This window comes from Chiroxiphia lanceolata, chromosome 9 (genome assembly GCF_009829145.1).
Source record: "Chiroxiphia lanceolata isolate bChiLan1 chromosome 9, bChiLan1.pri, whole genome shotgun sequence".
NCBI lineage: Eukaryota > Metazoa > Chordata > Aves > Passeriformes > Pipridae > Chiroxiphia > Chiroxiphia lanceolata.
The window spans coordinates 17,458,499-17,478,194 of record NC_045645.1 but is presented as its reverse complement, the minus strand read 5'-3'; the positions used below and the strand labels follow the sequence as shown (position 1 = coordinate 17,478,194).

General features: G+C 39.1%; 1 protein-coding gene across 1 annotated transcript in view; it reads left to right on the top strand.

Moving 5' to 3' along the window:
• The window catches only part of ABCA4 (ATP binding cassette subfamily A member 4), a 71,361-nt gene that overhangs the window by 9,922 nt on the left and 41,743 nt on the right, over positions 1-19,696 (top strand). The window contains 10 exon segments of the mRNA XM_032696333.1: positions 1,449-1,588; positions 3,688-3,815; positions 8,124-8,321; positions 10,823-10,912; positions 11,288-11,528; positions 12,952-13,091; positions 14,194-14,310; positions 15,074-15,271; positions 17,278-17,483; positions 17,640-17,816. Of these exon segments, the coding sequence (XP_032552224.1) occupies positions 1,449-1,588; positions 3,688-3,815; positions 8,124-8,321; positions 10,823-10,912; positions 11,288-11,528; positions 12,952-13,091; positions 14,194-14,310; positions 15,074-15,271; positions 17,278-17,483; positions 17,640-17,816 (1,635 nt within the window).

Genomic DNA, 19,696 nt, shown 5'->3' with positions numbered 1-19,696 from the left:
TTTCTATTGTTGACTGCTTACTGAATGTCTTGGGACAGATCTTTTTGATATAAGAGCATGAAACCCCTAACCTTCTTTTCTCATCACTTGAGTCATCGTTTCTTCTGAATGAGAGTTCTAATGAAGTAGCAGCAAAGAAAAACCTGCACTGCCAGTTCTTATGTAGCACTTGTTTTGGCTGTATACTTGTGAGACTAATCAGCACAGTAACCTTCAGTACTAAACTTGTTAGCAAAGCAGAAGGATGGGAGATTTCCTGACTGTTATTGAAAAAGAGCTATGGAAGTGTTTTATTGTGTTGTTTGTTATAGCTGAGTCATGAAAGACAGCACAGCAGACAAGGACCCTTAGAGTAAAAACCTGTTAGAATAAATATAAAAAAATGCTCCAAATCTCCCTTTGCAAAGTCCACTTTGGAGCATCCAATCATTAAAATTCATGAGCTAACAATCTCAAGGCCATTGAAGCTCCAGTCATGTGAAAATCTGTAGCCTGGGGTTAACTTACTAGCTGACCTTGTTTCCTAGTGAACAGGGTTTAAAATGATCAGCTGAACATTTTTTGTGGGGTACAGTCGATCACGCAGTGAAGCTAGAGGGGTTTGTTTCTTTTATATTCTGACTTTTTTAGGTTACTTATTACAGAGCAAACTGTCACTTTGTCAGAGTAAATTCAGTGCATTCCAGCGGAAGTAAATACATTGTGTTTTCTGAAAGAATTCGGTCCTTCCTGTTTGCTGTTTCCTCAAGCTAAAATAAGTCATAAGGACTGATATATACCATTCCACGTATGGAAAACATAATACTATTAAAGAAATGTAATAGTCTGCCCTGATAATAAGAATTTTCCATACTCGTTCATGAACACAGGACCTGATGGCATCCTTGCTTGATCTGCATGTTCTAACCCAGACCCAGTAGGTGAACAGCTGTCCGTGACCATTTGTCACTTGTGTTTTCCTGCCACTCCTAGAAAAAATATTCTGAAGGGACCTAAACACCACAGTTACATTGGAGGGGACTGATGTTAGAGAGGGAGGAGGATTCTGTGTCTGAATGATTCCATGTCACTTACCTGGCTGAGCAGGGCTGCACGTGCCCAGAGTGCCCCATTCAACTACTGGAGCTGAGCCTGGGCTAGAGCCAGAGAAGATTTGCACTGTAACTGTGAGATGCATGCAGTCTGAGGAAGGTCCTGTCTCCCCAGCAAGATCAGCATGGCTAATGTGGGAGAGGCCAACCTCCTGCAACACCAGTAGCCCTCTTAAACCTTCTGTGGACTTCAAATCTAACTGAATCTCACAGTACCTGAGACTGAGAACAAAATAATTTATTTTTTTCTCATCCCTAACACAGAGAAAGTCAACATTGCTTTTTTTTTTTTTAAATATAAAAGATTCTCAAGAGTCATCAGTCTTAAATTATTGTTTGTACACTTTTTCCTTTCAGCCTTGCAAGGGTATATAAAGATGCTCAGGAGCTTTTACTGGAAGGCCCTGAAATCCATGACCTTGGCAGAATCTGGGAAGAACTGATCATTATGACTCAGTTTATGGAAACAATGAGAACTAATCCTGAAAGAATTGCAGGTAATTGTTTTGTCTATATCCTTTAGACTACTTAATTTTTCTCTCTGAGAACTGGATAGTAGTTACCCTGCAGAGTGGCAACATTATAATATATTTGACATGTAGCCATTACTCTGCTTACTGTTAGGGTAAATTAAAACATGCTCAGTGTCGTAACGCCTGTCATTTAAGAGAAGGGAGAGAGGCAGTCAACTCCATTCTGCAGTCATCATCCTTAAGTAACAGTAGACAAAACTCGAAAACCAAAAGTTTGGATTTCTCACCACCCCAAGTAAAACATGTGGCTGAAGAGATTTCATTATTAATTATTACAGTAGAGGCAGAAGCAGTAAGAAAGGGTCCTGGAAGATGCAGAGGAATGGAAAGCTTGGAACATGCCTGAACATATACTAGAAGCGTAACCCAGAGAAGTGCTTAGAGGTACTTTGTTAGAAGTGTTACCTAAAACAGGTTTGGAACAGTGAAGAAGCAAACACTTTCCCCTTGTTTTGATTATGTGTTTTGAAAGAGAAGGCATTAAAAACATAAAGAAGACTGAAAAAGCAAGTTGACTGCATTAATTTTTATTTAAAACAACCTTCCAAATTCAAAACACAGTCTTGGGAGAAAATAGGAAATGGTATAATAATAAATTTTTATTTAATATTTGGACTTAAAGTACAGAATATGAAAAGATACCCCCAAAACTAAAGGCATAAAACTGGACTGGCTTTGAGAATTGATATGTCCCATTCTCAAATCCTTTGCCATTTAGCAAATGTCAGAGTTGAGATTGCTCCTTTTACTGATTCCTTAAACCAGATCTCTTGAGTCCTCCTTCCTTGTCCCATTCTCCCCTTGCACTGACACATTTGATGTGTTCTTGTAGTGTGCTTTTTCCTCCGTGATGCCTGGGTGCCAGGAAGGGCATCAGTGAGAATATGAGGGACAGATGCCTACTATTGTTTTCAGTGTTTACTGCTTGAATAAATACAGGGGAACAATTGAAGAAGTCCTGCTCAGCCCCTACAGCCCTAGACCAGAATATGCTTATTGCAGATGAAATTGTGGAAGTTAGTTGGCAAACTCTGATAAGACTCTGCTTAACTCACAGAATGGAGGCCCCCAGCAGCACATTTGTGCACGTTTATGTGATGTCTAAAGCTACATTTCCCATGTCTGTAGGATATGTGCTGTTCCTGGCAGTTTCAATTACCTGAAGACTAGAACTAGTGCTTTTCAAGCTTTCTTTACCAGAGTCTCTTGATGCTGTGTGAACTACCTTTTAAAAAGGCTGTAGTAGTCAATGGACATGAGCAGCATTAACTTCCCAAGCTTTCTCTTGGAGCATACTGAGGAAGAATTCCCATTGGTATGATTTGTAACATAGACAAGTTAAAAAAGATTGGCACTGTTTAACTTTATGAGCAGCAGTATTTTGAATATTGTTATAGGCAGGATTAGGGAAATTTGGTGGCCTCTTATATGTGTCTAATTTAACAGCAGATAGTCTCATTGGTTTGCCTGAAGATTTGCCAGCTTTTAGTTGAGTAGTTGCTAATCTAGTTTAATATGAAGCAGAAACTACAATTTGTGCTTCTCCAAGGAAATTGAGTTTTTTCTCATGGAAGATTCTCAATGGTCACTTCTGCAATGCTAGAGAATAAGATTAACTAGCTAAAATTAGTTGACAGTGAGTGATAAATTAGTGTAAATGTAAAGGTTTGACTGAAGTTATTTACACAAGGCCCAGAAGGAAGGACACTTACAACAATAGCGTACTTGAATCTGAACATTTAAAATAAAACATTGCATTGAAAAAAGGCAGACACTTTCAAATGCAGTCAAGGCTGCTTTCAGTGCACTCATTGCTGTGGCTCTAGTCTGAAATACCTTTGAGAGATCAGATATGCCAAGTCAGAACACTCAGCATTTTCTGATTATCATTCCCCAACAAAGGATTAAAATGATTTTGAATTGCAAGAATAATTTTAGACCCTGTTAGTCACTACTAAGTATAAGAGCCAAAGTACATTCTTTTTGCAGGTTTGAGTATGACTTGTTCTTTAACTTCCTTTGTTTGGTGTCTCACTGATCTGTGGATTTCTTTCTTCATCCAGGAAGAGGAATACGAATTCTAGACATTTTGAAAGATGGGGAGACCCTCACCTCCTTCTTGCTGGAAAATGTTGGCCTCTCAGATTTTGTTGTTTTCCAGCTTATTAATGCTCAAGTACGCCCTGAACAGGTGGGTAGAGTTTAAGTTACCAAGTTGTTATCTGTGAGGAAAGAATCTTACGAGTTGGATGTGCGAAGTAGCCTCAGTGAGAGCCTTGGGCTCAGAGCACCTAATGTCTTATGGGTTGTTTGTACAACTTCTCCCTCTGTTTTTTGTGAATCTAGAAGAAGAGATGTTTGTTTTGACTTTTAAAAAGCATTTTGAATATGCATTAAATGTACATATTTGTTCAGTGCTGTTGTTCCTTCCAAATAATGAGCATCAAGAAACGATACTGCCACGCAATGCATCCATTCCCATGACTGAAGACTTGACTCAAAAACATAAGGCATCCTTTTGAGACAGTCCTGATGAATAGCCAGAGAGAATTTTTGGAGGTTTTTAATTTATTATTTAAATTCTCTGCCCCAATGTCAACAGAGTAATATGGTGGCTTTTTGGCATTGTCTCACATCATGAATAGGTGCCAGTGGAGAAACAGATCCACTTTCATAGATTCTGATTGAATAATAGATCTGCTCAGAAAAATCGGAGTGAAAACTGCAAGTCAAATCCCTCCTGAAGCAGCAAAGCAGAGGTCCGTTTGACAAAGTCCAGGCTGTTTCTGCCTCTGCATGTACTGGTGGCTGGGAGCTCTGTGAGGAATGCTGTATTAATGAATGAATGTTGCTGAATCGGAGTTCTGGAACAATTTCTACACTGCCGTAGTGTGTGGGTGGAAACAAGTGAATAACTGAGGCTGAAAGACACAATTCGTCTTTTTCACTGCCACATAAAACACAAATGCTGGAACTGTGTGTGGCCAGAAAGAGGGAGGGCATTCATGCACTTGCATGCACTTCCTTTTTTGCATCACAAATTCCAGCTGGTGTGACCAGTAGTCAGATTACTTATCTGCTGTATTCTTGATTAATACCAGGGAAGCCCGCCCCTCTCCTCACTTTATCATGAAGCAATACCACAAGATCATACCAAAGCCAGTGTCAATTGATACATCCTACTTATTTTCACACCTCCATATCAGCTGAGATGGTGAAAATTTGCTTCCTTGCTGCTTGTGACAAGAAGAATATATACAGATATCCTGCTGGACTTCTCTTTCCCTTTTTGTCCCTAACCTCTTCTTCACCAGAGATCTGCTGTGTCAGGAGAACTGAGTGCTGCTGTATTAATTTCTCTTAGCTCCCCAGTGGCATTCATTCATCTACTGTTAAAACCTCTGCTTGCAAGTGTATGCAGGACTGAAGTTTTCAACACCACCACTGAAAGTATGATTGAAACCGGCTGATGTCTTTCTGCTGTATTTTCTATGCTGATGCAGAAAGAGATGTAGTTCTCTTTATGCTGGAAATTAAAGAAATCTGAACATTTGTTAGAGAGGAAGGTGGAGGAGATCTCATGTTAAATACCACTTTTGCTGTCCTCCATACAGTTTTCTTGGTAGCAATAATCTCAGGGATACAAGATCATCTCACCAGAGCTGATTTACAGCTGTGAGGGAGGAAAGTGCTGTGAATAATTCCTCCAGGGGAAACTGATGCAGAAAAACTAATCTCATAATTTTCAAGAGATGACAAGAGAATTATTTTCAATGGGAATTGAACACTTTATTTCATGTGGGAGACAAATTGCTTAGTACCTGTAGGGACCTTCTTGATAGGCAAGTTTCTTGGGCTGGACTTATGTATGGTTGAGGTAGAAGTTGCAGAGCCATAACTAGACTCTAGATCTATGGTTGTCTTAATCCTCAACCATGATGGTTCATCTCTAGTTCTTTGTGCTGCTCTGCCCTCTGTTTGCTTGCATATTGCTGTATATGCTTTGCCCCTCGCTCTGATGGCACAGAGCTGATCAAACTGAAAGCAACTTGTTTACAAAAGCCTGACTGTTGCCAACAGCTGGCTGCAGATCTAGGTCTGAGCCGCCTGGGAGTCAGGAAATGACACACAGAGCTGAAAGCTAAACCTGATCAAACAGCCAACTAGCTGAAAAAATAATTTGGACTTCATCTTGCCAGCTTCGGCCAAACAGTGACACATTGATTAAAAAAAAAAGTATTGAAGTTTCCCTCTGAGGGCCTGCTTTTTTGAGTCATTCTAAGATAAGGATAAGAGACTGATGTTAAAACACAATAAGTTCAGGAAAGATTGGCAGTAGCCCACCCTACCGGAAAAATTGGAAGGGTGGAGGTTTGATGTTTTTCTAATCCCATCTGTTCATGAACATTCTTGAAATGCAGTTACAGTTTGTAAATAACCTTTCTTTTTTTTTTAATATATTTATCCTTCTCAATGATGTTAATGTCACTGTTTCCTCATTTCACAAGTCAAAGCAAGGCTCCCAGGCTGCCTCCATGTGCAGCCCCGTTTCATTGCAGTTCACCCTGCATGATGAGGACCATGACAGATGAGGCATATATGGCTAAAAAATCTTATCACACACGGCCCCAGGACGTAAGAGACTGAACTGGCATAAATTCCGCTGGCATAAATTCAGTTAATTCAAATTCAAATGTTCCAATTTGAGGGAGGGCAGGAGTGTTTGGTTTTGAAGGTTTTTAACAAGACAAACTGTATCTGTCAACTGCATTCCCTCTTTTGCATTCTGCCTCTCTCCAGGCTCTCTCTCATGTTAACAATGCCTTTATATGAGTACAGCTGTAGTGATGATAGTGCCTCTCAGACACTTCTGCTAGAAATCCACATCCCCTTTTTTGCATCATAATTCCAATACACAATCTATCTGTAAATCAGATGTCTTTCTTTTTTTCTTTTTTTTTTTTTCCCCCCCCAACTGCAACTCCATAAGCTGGAACTCAGGGCAGTCATGGCAGACAAAATATAATGTTGTACTAGACCTCTCCGCCTTTTCTATTCTAGATGCTGACTTTCCACAGCCACGCTTGCACTTTTGTGATGACTTCTGACAGATAAAGCACTTAATGAATAACTCCTCAAGCTTGAACCTACTCTCCAAAGCAACTGAATTAAGTTTTTTCTCATTCCTTTGTGTGTTTAAATATTCTCTTTACAGGCACCACCAAACAAGTATCAGCTGCTAACTATAGGACATTTGCAGATAGAAAATTTTGATAATATTCAGAATCTCTTAGATGAACTTCCTAATTTGCTTAAATAAGAAACAAATATGTGCTTATGTCCGACCTGGTATGGGTGTGGTATGTTTGTTTTGATCCATATGTCTTAGAGATTGGAATGCTCAGCAGATTGTTTTTCTAAAGAAAATTATATTCTGGGTAGCCTTTGACAATATCTCTTTTCATGCAGCTTATTAAATTCATTTAGCCTAATGATATTGTGTCAGTGCATAGTTCTCATTTGTCTGAAGGTCTGTGTTTGTCTCAAACACAGTAGGCATTTACAGCCATCAAAGTGTTCTGAGCTTTTTTCCTTAAAATTTGTACTGTGAAAGGAGATGGAGACAGGATGGGAACAGTAGCGCAGGAGCAATTTCCAGTGCTACTTTTTATTATATTACCGTATATTCTGTCCATTATAAAATAACTGGAACTGATTTTAGTAGACTACCAAGAGCATTCTATAACAACAGTGTAAATCCCAAGTATATCTGATTTCTATGGAGTTATTCTGCATTTACATTCGTTTAACTATAAACTAATCTGTTGCCAGTGGTTGAACACTAAAGATAAAAATTGGAGCTTTTTCTGTTCCATGTTTGTATTAGAAGTGGTAATCAGTAGATAGGTGTGATTTAATGTAAAATGGCTTTGTAAATCCTGGCTGTATGCTGTGCACACTGACAATGAATAATGGCTGTGGGGAAGCATTGTGGTGCAATAGTCATCACTATGAAATAAAATGCTGAGGGAAATCAAACTTGAGATTCAGTGGAATTGGCCCTTTTTTTTTACACAATTGACAGCAAAGACATAACCAACCTAAACACAAATGGTAGAGTTATGTAGCACCATTGGTTAGTACTGGAAATAATTTCAAGCAAGCTGTAGCTCTCCCTCCTTAGCCACAAGAATGGGTGGCATGACTTCGTGTGTGCTTGGATGACAGAGGAAGGGAAGACAACTCACAAGAACTTTTGTAATGGAAGGAAGAATCACTAATGAGAGAAGGAAAAATGTGACTGAAGGCAAGGTGATCTAGCATAATATCAGTTGGAAGTGATTCAAGAGTTGATGCTCCAGCTGACCACATCTTTCTACCGTTCATTAAAATATTAGCAGGGACTAGTATCAAGGTGCCCGCTTGTGATAAGTTCTAATTGTTTCTGAGGAGCATGAAGGTTTCACAACAGTAAATGAAACATTGGTTTTGGTTGCAGTTTGCCTATGGTGTCCCTAACTTGACTCTGAAGGACATTGCTTGCAGTGAGGTGCTCCTGGACCGCTTTATTATCTTCAGCAGCCGAAGAGGTCTTCCTTCTGTACACAAGGCCATGTGTGCTTTGTCCCAGGAAAGTCTACAGAGAGTAGAAGATGCCTTGTATGCAAATGTTGATTTCTTTAAGTTATTTCAGCTGGTAAGTATTAACATAATCATCCTGCCTTATGTTGTAATTTATTTTGGTTGATATTTCACTGCCCTTCAAGAACTTTTGGTAATACGTCACCAATTTTCCAAGTGGTCTTTGTTTATTTACCCCTGCAAATGTAAGGATATGGGTGTGGGATAATTAACCTACCATCAGCAGGACACTAGGAAGTTCTGAGTATGCTTTGGGATGAAACAGATGAAATTCACAGTAAAGCAGAACTAAGAGACTGAAATGCAATCTTAAAATCAAAGTTTGTGTGGAACTTATCTGGTCTTTCCATCTGTGTAGCAAAACAGTATATAGCAAGACCAAGGGACCTTGCTGAGTGTTCTGAAAATATCTCGTACAACCCATTCTATCTTTGTTCCATCCAGCATGACAGAATTTTATGCTGCAGTTAAAAAAGCCGTGATGCAGCTTGAGTTGACATAGCCATGTGAACTTTTTTAGTAAAAAGAGGTGAAACAAACTGGGAAGTTGTACTGGCTTTCATCTCTCTATTGAAGCTTTTCCTCACCTCTGTTCATTTTCATTGCCCTTCTTTGTGTTATAACCACATCTGCAAACTTGGTTTACTATGGAGATACTATGCCATTTTATATATATAAATAAACATTGATATATTTACTTTTAAATATATAATAACATATAAATTGTGTGTATATATGTATATAATGGCATACTGGTGTGGAGTTTTTTTCTTCCTTTACTTCTGTGTTCTTTTCCTGATATTTTTCTGATATTTCATTTGTATTCTGCACACTGATATGGTGCCTTCAGACCACTATTCATAAAGACTCCAGGGTCTCTTGCCTTATGATAGTGAACTTAGAGTCCATCTTTCATGTCTGTTTTCTCTGTGATCATGCTTTTCCTTTTTCAACACTGAATTTAATTTGCTGTTTTTCAGCTTGTAATTTAGGGTCATGAAACCAATACATTGTCAGTTTGCCGTATAGAACCAGGCAGGATATATAAACAACTGCTAAAGTTACATAGGAAGTATTGATTGGACTTTTTTGCCACAGCAGTGTAGCATCATCATTAATTTAACATGGATTTTATTCAGCTCTGAGTTGCTCAGAACTGAGAACAGAATATGCCAGAAGCTTTAATTGACACACCAGCAAGTCACTGATTATTGTAGCACTGATGGTCAGTCATTGTGCCCATGTGATTTTACCAATCCTGATAAGAATCTGTGGTGAGCTTCTTAAAGCTGCTGTTTTCCATTTCTAAAAATATACTCTTGTATTTTCATACATTTGATTCTTGCAGAAGTAGCACAGAATTAATGCTACAGTACTTCTAAGATAGCTTTATGTGAATATGCACACTATGCTACCCAGCTATTTTACAGGTTTTTACAATACCTGTTCCTCACAGTTTCAAAAAGGCCAGGTTATGGCAAGTGCTTCAAGAACCCTGTATTGCAGAGACTGTTTCCCCTTAGGGGACAAGAAAAGTGTATTTTTAAGCACTGTATGTGTATAGTTCCTGCCGGAAGTGCAAGTGACAGATCAGAACATGCTAACATAAGCTTTCCATAAAAACTCTTGCCTTTGTGACTCCCTGCCAGGTCCCTACACAGTGCAGCTGTCCTTTGCTTTCTTAACCATCTACTGACTGAAGGGAATGGCAGGCAATCAGTAGGGTGTATAGCTGGGCAGTTTTGGGGAAGGCTTTTTAGGGGCTTGTCTCATAAGCATTACAGTCTAGCTGTCTGCAAGTCCAACCTTATTTTTTTTTTTTTTTGTAATAGCAGAAGAAATATATATGCCTGAGAAAGCCTCAAAAGTGCTATCTCCAAATGCATATGTGATTCTTTAGACAGCTGACAAAGAAGGATGCAGTGATACAAACAAAGTGGTATATGACAAGCACACCACGTTGTCACCTGTTTCTTTTAAGCCATTAATACCTAAAGTGTTAACTTCTTCTAGAAAGGCAATTTGGTCAGTCTGCAGGAACTGGGAAAGCACTGGTTTCTGTCAGGTCTGACAGTGAGGACCAGGCTGTCTCCAAAATCAGCAAATCTCTGAAGTATAAAGTACTCCAAGTTATTTACCTCCGTGGCAAATGGGGACTTCTGTATCACAACCTTTGCTAAATTTGGAAGTTACCGAAAGTCTGTAGATCTCACTGGAAGAGCAGCCTCTGTGAGAAGCAAATTCTCAGAAATCCCAGTTCCTGCGGTCCTCCTCCATTTTTACACCTTTTGGTATGTTGGGCTTAGATGAGCAAAACAAATCCCAAGCTATATTTTTAGTGGACTATGATTGTTTCAGCCTTGTATTAGAAAAAACACACAGGCTACTGTGTGAGTCTGCACATGGGTACTGGATTTGTGGCCCCACAAGATAATGTTCCAAATAACTCGAAGTATTTGAGCTAAAGAGATGCCATCTGGATTTTCTTCTTACTGTAATGCCTGTTGTCATGTAGAAACTAAACAAAACTCATCTGTGTTTCTTATGTATTCACAGCTTCCCACTGTGTTGGACAGAAACTCGCCAGGTGCTGACCTGAGGGCCTGGGGGAGGGTGCTGTCTAATGTCTCCCATGCGGTGCAAAAGGTAAGCGGTCTAATAACAGATGACTTTTCTGCATAGCACATAGTCCTTGTTTTCCTTTGTTCTTTTTATGTTCCAGTTACCTGCTTTACCAGAAGGAAAAGAGATTTGTTTGGAAGAGCTGATTCCTTAAAAAATCATTCTCTTATTACAGAATAAATGTAGACATAAGCATTGGCAGTTATGAAGTGTATTCTTTTCTTCAGAAAAGATATGAAAGAACAAAAACTGAATATGATGCCAGTGACCAGGACAGAGGAGATAAAAGGATGTGGTTCTGACTGCATATGTGCTTCACTGTCTGGGCACAACTGAGACCTCAGCAGATAATTAACCTCCTTTGAGGGTTGCAATTAACAAAGTCTTGTCTTACTGCAGCTGGCCCGGAAGCCAAGTGTTCAGGACCTTTTGATGGTCCTGCAACCATTGCTACAAGCCGGAAGGCCAGAATCCTTAGGCCAGTTGGTGAGTTCCCTGTCGGATCTTTTCTGTGGCTACCCAGAAGGAGGTGGATCCAGAGTGCTTTCCTTCAACTGGTATGAAGATAACAACTACAAAGCTTTCCTGGGGATTGACTCATCAAAGAAGAAATCCAGTTATCTTTATGATAATACAACCAGTAAGTTTTTCCACCATACCATTAAGAGACTGTAGACAGGTGCAACTTTCATTAGAGTACCACTGTTCCTTTTATAAAATAACATTTTTAAGCAGTTGATTCAGGAAATTAGAGGCAGGTGAAATGATTTTACTTCATACTTACTTCATAGCTGGAAGGAGAGAAGCCCAGAAATATGCATTTGCTTTTAATATGGAGGCATAAATATAGTCATCATCGTAATTAAAGACAGTCCCTCTACTTTATCTTCTATTATATGCTACTGATACAACTAAGAAAAAGATGCCTCTGAAGAAGATTCAGGAAAAGACAGTGCTGCATTCTAGAACTACTTTTCTCCAAAATACTTTTTCTAAATTCTATTTTTTTCTTTTAACTTGTTTGATGGCCTGGAGCACAGGAATTTAAAAATCTCTCTTTTTAAATAATGCTCCATTTGATACAGGGTGGCTGTTCTCTTCCTGCATAGAAGTACATATATTTTGTAGCAAAAATATTCTACAACATGATTATATTTTACATAGAAAATATTCCAGCTTTGATTTCCTCACTTCTTGCTACAGTGATAAGAGAGAATGCAAAGAGGAACCAATTTTTTTACCTTTTGTTGTTCTATCTTTTTACTATGTCCTTTTCCATTTGCCATTTAGTTTTTCTCTACGCTGAGCTCACCAGCAATTTTTTCTGTACTACCATCCATGTTATAGCTGGCAGTATATTTCCGTGTCCCTTCTGCTGTGATACATATGTTGCACAGTCATGAAGTACAGATGAGCGCTTTGCTTATAGAGAGACTCCTACCTTTCCCTGTTTGTGTTGATACTTGGCTCTACTTTTGTCTGAACCTTCAAAAGACCTGTAAAGGCTGGGCACTTCATTTCTTCACTGAGGAACAAAATAATTGCATGTTATCCAAGTAAACTAATTACTTCATAGTGCAGGAGTAAGATAAAAATATTTACATTAAAATGTTTAATTCTCAATTATTGTAGGATCCAATTCTGAACTGTTCCAGAGTTCAACATCCAAGCCTGCTGGATCCACTTTGTATCTGTATCAACTACAATACAAAGGAACTAAGTCATTAGAAGTCAAACAATTAAAGCTCCAAATTGCTCAGTGAGTTTTGAGCTGTCTGGTTTCCTTCCATTTGAAATACCGTATAAATGACAGCAACTTTCAAATGGTTATTTATGTGTGCCTTCCAATTTCCATAGTTTGTACTTTACAACTCCAACATCTACTTAATAGTCTTTTCTATCTATTCAGATGTTGTACTTCTACATTGCAGAATGTGCTTTAACCCGTTCAGATTCAAAATGCTTTAAACTGTCTATATTGCCAATAAAAATCCTGGCAGGATGGTATATATAGTAGGATTTGAGTAAGGTTACATAAAGACTGTGTTTCTTTCTGTCTTTAGCACCCTTTTGTAATGCATTGATCCAGAACTTGGAATCAAACCCTTTAACCAAAATAGCCTGGAGTGCTGTGAAGCCCCTGCTGATGGGAAAAATTCTCTTTGCTCCTGATTCACCTTCTGTACGGCAAATCCTAAAAAATGTAAGAAGTTTTGAAATGCAAAAGTGTGTATTTCTAAAAAATTGCATCCTGAAACACCTTTTGAAAAACAGTGACAGTCTAATCAGATTTTCTTCTCAGAACTCCTTTTTTTCTGATGGCAATCAGAGGAAGGACAGTTACTCTTTGTTTAAAAAACAGGAGACAGATCTTCACTGATTCATCCCATCTTGGTCCACGCTACATGCTTTTTCCAGCTCACTGAAGCAACCTTTTGTTGGCATGATTCCATATTTACAGTAGTAAAAATAGTAATATTTATATTTATTTTACAGAGGTAGGAAAATGAACAGCTCTGTGCCAGTAAATATTTAAATGGGGCAGCTGTGAGGCTTGGACAGACTCATTGAGACCTAACACTGAGAGACTGCAAACCAATAACAACATCATGGTTTAGTATTATATCTGTTGAAATGATTAAAAATTTTCACTTAATGAAAATAGGATGGAACCTGGACTTCAGTGAAGTGCTTGAAGTTGGGTGAAATTAATCTGAGCAGTTAAATCAAGATCACATGTGACCTAGGTTTTGGCCACCTCATAACCAACCAGCAATTCACTTACTCTCATCTATACAAGCCACAGACCTGCTGCTTATAATTCACACAGGAGAACATCGGATTTACAGCAGCCCAGCATTTCAACTCTTAACTAGTATATTAACTACGGGAGAACCTGTCTTCTGCAATTGCCTCCCATTCATTCATCTACCTGCATCACCTTTCTTTTTAGTTCTTGATGGAGAGAAATAATCCAGGGGAAAAAGAAAGGAATAAATTCTACCTAAAATCTGAGTATTTAAAGGAATTAAAGTTAACTAGGATTAATGTGCACTTGTTTTTTCCATTACATATACAACGTAATTTTATCCTAAGTGACTTTGATTCTGGTTGGATTTTACAGGTTGTTTTTCTGAGGATTATTAACATTTCTGCTATTTTAACACGTTTATTTAGTTTTGAAGGTAAAAATTACAGCATTTGTAAATTATGGATTTCCTGCAATTTACTGTCACTGGATCATAAACTCTGTTTGTTTATCTCCTTAGACTTCTAACACTCTTTTCTGCTGGTTTTTTCATCAGGCAAACACCACTTTTGAGGAACTGGAACGCATCAGACTGTTGACCAAAGCTTGGGAAGAAATAGGACCTCAGCTGTGGTACTTCTTTCAAAACAGCCTGCAAATGAACATGATCCGTGTATGTTATAACTTAGCAGGGATCCTCAGTAAGAGCAGCCTTTCACCATCCTTTATTTTTACTGGTGGAAAAGACAATTAATTAGAAAGGTTTGGCTGGAAGCACAGCCTTTGCAGCAAGGAATCTGCGGCCTTCAAAGCTGTAGGCTTGGTTACTGAGCTTGGTTTGAAGGCAAGTCATAGATGCATTAGAGCATCTCTGTGACCAGACCTCAGATCTGAGCAGTCAAGAATCTGGCTAATGACTTCTTAATAAAGGCAGCAACTGCTGCTCCCTCACCTCTCCAAAATGTTCTTCAAGAACAAACAGCTTGATTTTCTTGGATTCGGTACAGGCAAAGAAGGCAGTAGGACCATGCTTTTGCTGGGCCAACAGTTTACTACTTTGGGAAATTGCTTATTTCCTCATCTCTTAGATTTGACTTTGATCAGCTGCGATTACTGTCCGTAGCTAAAGTTTATAAAGCAGTTCATACTAGAAAAAACATTTGTTTTCCCTCATTTTTCTATATTGAATTAGACATTTGTAATATATCCTCTTGCTTAGAAGGAAACAATGCAATAGTCAAGGGTAAATATCTTTTCATCCATTCTTCAGATCTCACATCCAGTTATGCAATTACTCATTTGTAAAATTAAGTCCTTAGCATACCCTTTTGCACTTGTTTCTGTCTTGAAAGAGCTATGGAAATGGAAACCTTTCTAGCTAAACAGGGCTAGAAAGGCAATCACTGTAGTGAAGCTGTCCTGGTGTGTTTCTTTAGGACTCTCTGAAGCACCCTACAGTGAGAGACTTCTTGAACAGCCAGCTGGGTGCTGATGGCTTAACCGCTGAACACATAATCAACTTTCTCCACAATGGATCTCCGAGGAGCCGTGAGAAGGGAATGGCAGACTTTGACTGGCGAAACATCTTCAGTGCTGCAGACCAAGTTCTGCGTTTGCTCAGTCAGTATTTGGAGGTAAGGTCAGCCTCACCCCCACTGGGAATACTTGTAGAGGATATCTTAAACCTGGTTAGGCAGTACTGGGGTCTGTGGTAACAGACAAGAATATTGAAATCATAAGACATCTTCATTTTTTTCAAATTTAATCTCATTATTAAAACCATATGTTTTAAATATTACAGTGGTACAAGAACATCAGTGCTTATTATTATGAAAAGAATTTCAATTTTATGATCTTTAATGCTGTATTCAAAATGTTGCTTAAATGTCTGAACACACTTCAATGCTGAGAGGCAGAAGAAGAATGTAAAACCTCAGGGAAGTATTGTTTTGTAAGTACTAATAATCAACAGGCCACTAATTTCAGCAAGATCAGGACCAGAGAAACTAATAGTTCTTTGGTAAGTCACTCTTCAGGTTTTTAAGCACCAGACCAAAATTCCATTGAAGTCAATGAGGGAGTTTCCACTTGTTCTGTAGCCACTTCTGACAAGATGTCTGTCTCTCTTTCCTGAAATCTGTACCCCTCTACTTGGGAACTCAGCACTTACCATATAAGAGTCAGGGTCTTTGTAGAGATCAATTACATCTTACAAGCATCGCTGAAAGAAAAGTAAATATATAGTTATTATTCCATGAATAAATAAGCTGAACTCAAGCTCACAGTGAAGATTGGTACTAGTTATAGCCAACAGGACTAAACCTAATTTCAGTCTGGTTCAGGCTAAAAGACTATTCATTCCTTGCGAGAAGACGGGAACTGAGAGTGTATCTGCCTTCCTACAGCTATTGCAAGAGGGAACAATAAAGGTTTTGCACAAAGCTCTGCTGATTTTTTTAGTGACCTTTTTGCATCATGTTAGCAGAATTATTTCTCACTCAAACTGAGTGAAATATATTGCTTGCAGCAGGTCAGTGCTGGAACATCCACAATATCAGGGCAGTTACTGTACCTGGTAATAGATCTTTGTGTCCTAGCATTCTTTGTAATGAGCTTATTCTTTTAAGTCTGCTGTTTACACTGAGTTGTTAGCATTTGAGAATGTTTTCCCACCATGCCAAACACAATGGGAACAAATAGCTCCCTTTCAGGGACAGCCTACTCCTTACTATAGTATGCAATGCGGAGAGGTGTGCTGCCAGCAACTATCTTTGGAGACTCCAAATCTCTGCTGCAAGCCGTGGTGCAGCTGAGAATACTCTTCTAGTAACCTCAAAGACTACAGCAAAAACTTGAAAAAGGATAATGTTTTGTTTCAAGTGGACTGCTAAAGAGTTCTTGTGGTGGCCAGATTTATTTTATAGCTGAGTTAATTTTATCTCCTGGATGAGGACTGTGGAAACGGTTCCTGATACCGGGACCTCAGCAGTGCTACAGCTTTAGCCTTTCCAATTCAGATATTTGCCTTTCTGAGGGAATCTTCCAAGCACAGTCTAAGTGGCAGAGTTCATGTGTCCGTGTCTGGATAATTACAGTGGCTTAAATATATTTTTAAAAATTATTTCAATCTATCTAATTCATTAATGTGGAACATAATGCTAGCTATACATTTTGTACAGGTATGTCCAAATTTGCCCTGTCATGCTTAAATTGCAACAACAGCTCCTGCTTTTGTGGCCACCATTGCTTGATTTCTTACTTATCAGGATGGAAATGTCTTGAGCTTGGAGGAAGCAATCCTTAAATATCAGAAAGAAGCTACTTTCAAAATTATTCCATCCACTCACACTGACCACAACAATGCTAAACCTGAGAAGTACAGGTTTTTGGTTTATTTTCCTTTTAGGAAGAATTATGTTTCTGAGCTTATATTGATAATGCTGGGTGTTTTGGATTTGTGATAAGAATTAGACTAAGGATGGGGAGGGAAAGTCAACTTTTAATAGTTTCACCATAAACTTTTAAAGCTGAAAATAGCAACTACTTCAGATGAACCTACCTCCCTTTTCTATTTTCAAGTGCTCATGTTTGCTTTAATGTATACCTCTTACTAATCTATTTTCTCTGTAATTATTTGTAGTGCTTGACCTTGGATAAATTTGAAGGTTATCTTGATGAAACTCAACTGACTCATCAAGCCCTTTATCTACTGGAGGAAAACAAATTCTGGGCTGGTGTGATTTTTCCAGACCTAGAACCTACAACCAGCAATCTCCCACCACATGTGACATACAAGATCCGGATGGACATAGATGCAGTGGAGAAAACAAACAAAATCAAAGACAGGTGAGTGATGGTTACTTCTCAGTTCTTACCTGCCATAACATGAATATAAGGATATTAGAACCTACATTAGATACATAAGTGAAATCCGACTGTTTTTTGTTAATAGTTACTATGTAATGCAGTGCAGAATGATTTCCATGTGAAATTTCTTTTGAGGTACTGGGATCCTGGTCCAAGAGCTGATCCTGTGGATGATTTACGTTATATCTGGGGAGGTTTTGCGTATCTCCAAGACATGATTGAGCATGGGATTATAAAGACCCATACCACTACTGAAGTGCCATTGGGAATTTATCTGCAGCAAATGCCATATCCATGTTTTGTGGATGATGTGTGAGTAAAAGCAGTTTGTCTTAATTCTGTTGAATGCTTGGATTGCTGGATGGTTTAAGACTCTCAAGCACCAGAATTAATCCTAGTCCTAAAGTGTATATACAAGAGCAATAACTGAGATGTAACTTTATAAATTTCATTTTTTTCCTTATCCTGTCATAACCCAAACTCCAGAAGCCACCTTTGCCAAGACTCTATCCCTAATCCCAATCCTGGCCTTTGTTGCATCCAGACAACATCCAATTTTTAGCAACTCTGAGCTCTTGGCCTTTAAAGAATAAACTCCATTTTATTTTAGGGTAAATTCATTGAAAAATTGCGATGCCAAATTCACAGAAAATGTTTTCAGCTTTTTCACCCCAAAATCTCACTGGGTAATTTCTTTTTCCTGTTTAAATTCTCTCACTCCTTTCTTCAATTTCTTTGTTAAGGACTGTCTTCTTGATCAGACTCTCCCTTTCCCTCTCCTTCTGCCTCTCCCTCTTCTTCTCTCTCTTCTTCTTTCCCCCTGTCTAGTCAATGATATGGACCTGTTGTTCTCCTTATCCACCTTTTCTTTTTCGCTACTGGGGCAATTCCTGTAGTTGCTGTTTGGGTCCCTATCTCAGCCATAGTGTCCTCAGATGCAGTTTGGGTCCCTGCCTCAACTGTGAGTCTGAGAGTACTGAACCCTGGCTCTATGGGCACAGACCAGGCTCCGGTACAGGGCAAGAAGCTGCTGGTTTTCAGTGGGGTGGGCAGGCATCCTTCCATCAGGTGATGTGTTACTTTGCTAGGTTTGGTTGCCTGTTCAGGTGTGAAGTCCCAAGTATGGAAGTGATAACCACTAGGAACCTGCCCAAATCCTTCCATATGCCCTGCCACCCAGGGACCCGCTGCTCACTGCCCTGCCCTGCCAGGGCACATTTCATTATCCCCCCACATAGAATTTGCTTTCTCATACACCAAGACAACGCGAGATTCCACAAACCCCATAATATGCTGGCAGTGTTAATTAGTAATAGTAATTGAACACCTCACATAAGGATGGAAAAGGATCCTGCTAGCCTGAAGAATAAAACCATCCACATCAATCACAGCTAGGGAGAGGGAGATGTATTCCCTCATCTTCTTCACAAGATAACTCCTCCAGCACAGCAAAAGACCATCAATGCCAGGGCGAAGCAACAGAGACATTTGTTGTGTTAACATGTTCCCAGACTCAGCAAAATAAAGAGATAAGCAGTGCAGCTGACAAACTCTGTGTCCTGCACAGGACCTTGCTACTTAATAACTATAGCATGCTTATGTAAAACTGCTGCTGTCTCACCCCGTGCTGGGTGCCAAGAAGGACTGTGGTGAGTTGACCTTGACTGGATGCCAGGTGCCCACCAAGCTGCTCTATCACTCCCTTCCTTAAGCAAGGGAAGAAATGAAGATGGAAAACAACTTGTGGGTCAAGATAAGGCTCTTTAGTAAAGAGCCTTGGTGTTCTTGGTGTTGATGCTGTGCCAGCACCGTTCAGCAGTAGCCAAAATGTTGATGTGTTATCAACACCTTTCTAGCTACCAATGCAAAGCCCAGCACTGTGAGGGCTGCTATGGGGAAAATTAACTCCATCTCAGCTAGATCCAATACCCTGAGTCATGATTTGTATGAATTTCAGCAGCCTTGCTGGCAACCTCGGGTACTGTTAGTGGTTAATTTGTTTGATTCTTTTGCCAGTGAATTTTAGGAGCATAAAAAGACAGTGATACTCCTAAATTGTTAACATTAGCATATGTCTTAAAATATTCATTGTAGATAATAGTAAAAGCATTATGGGAATTCACTGTGAAGAGAGCTGTATTTTCATGAACGACCACATATTTTGTAGCCATCAATAACCCTCAGAACTTTTG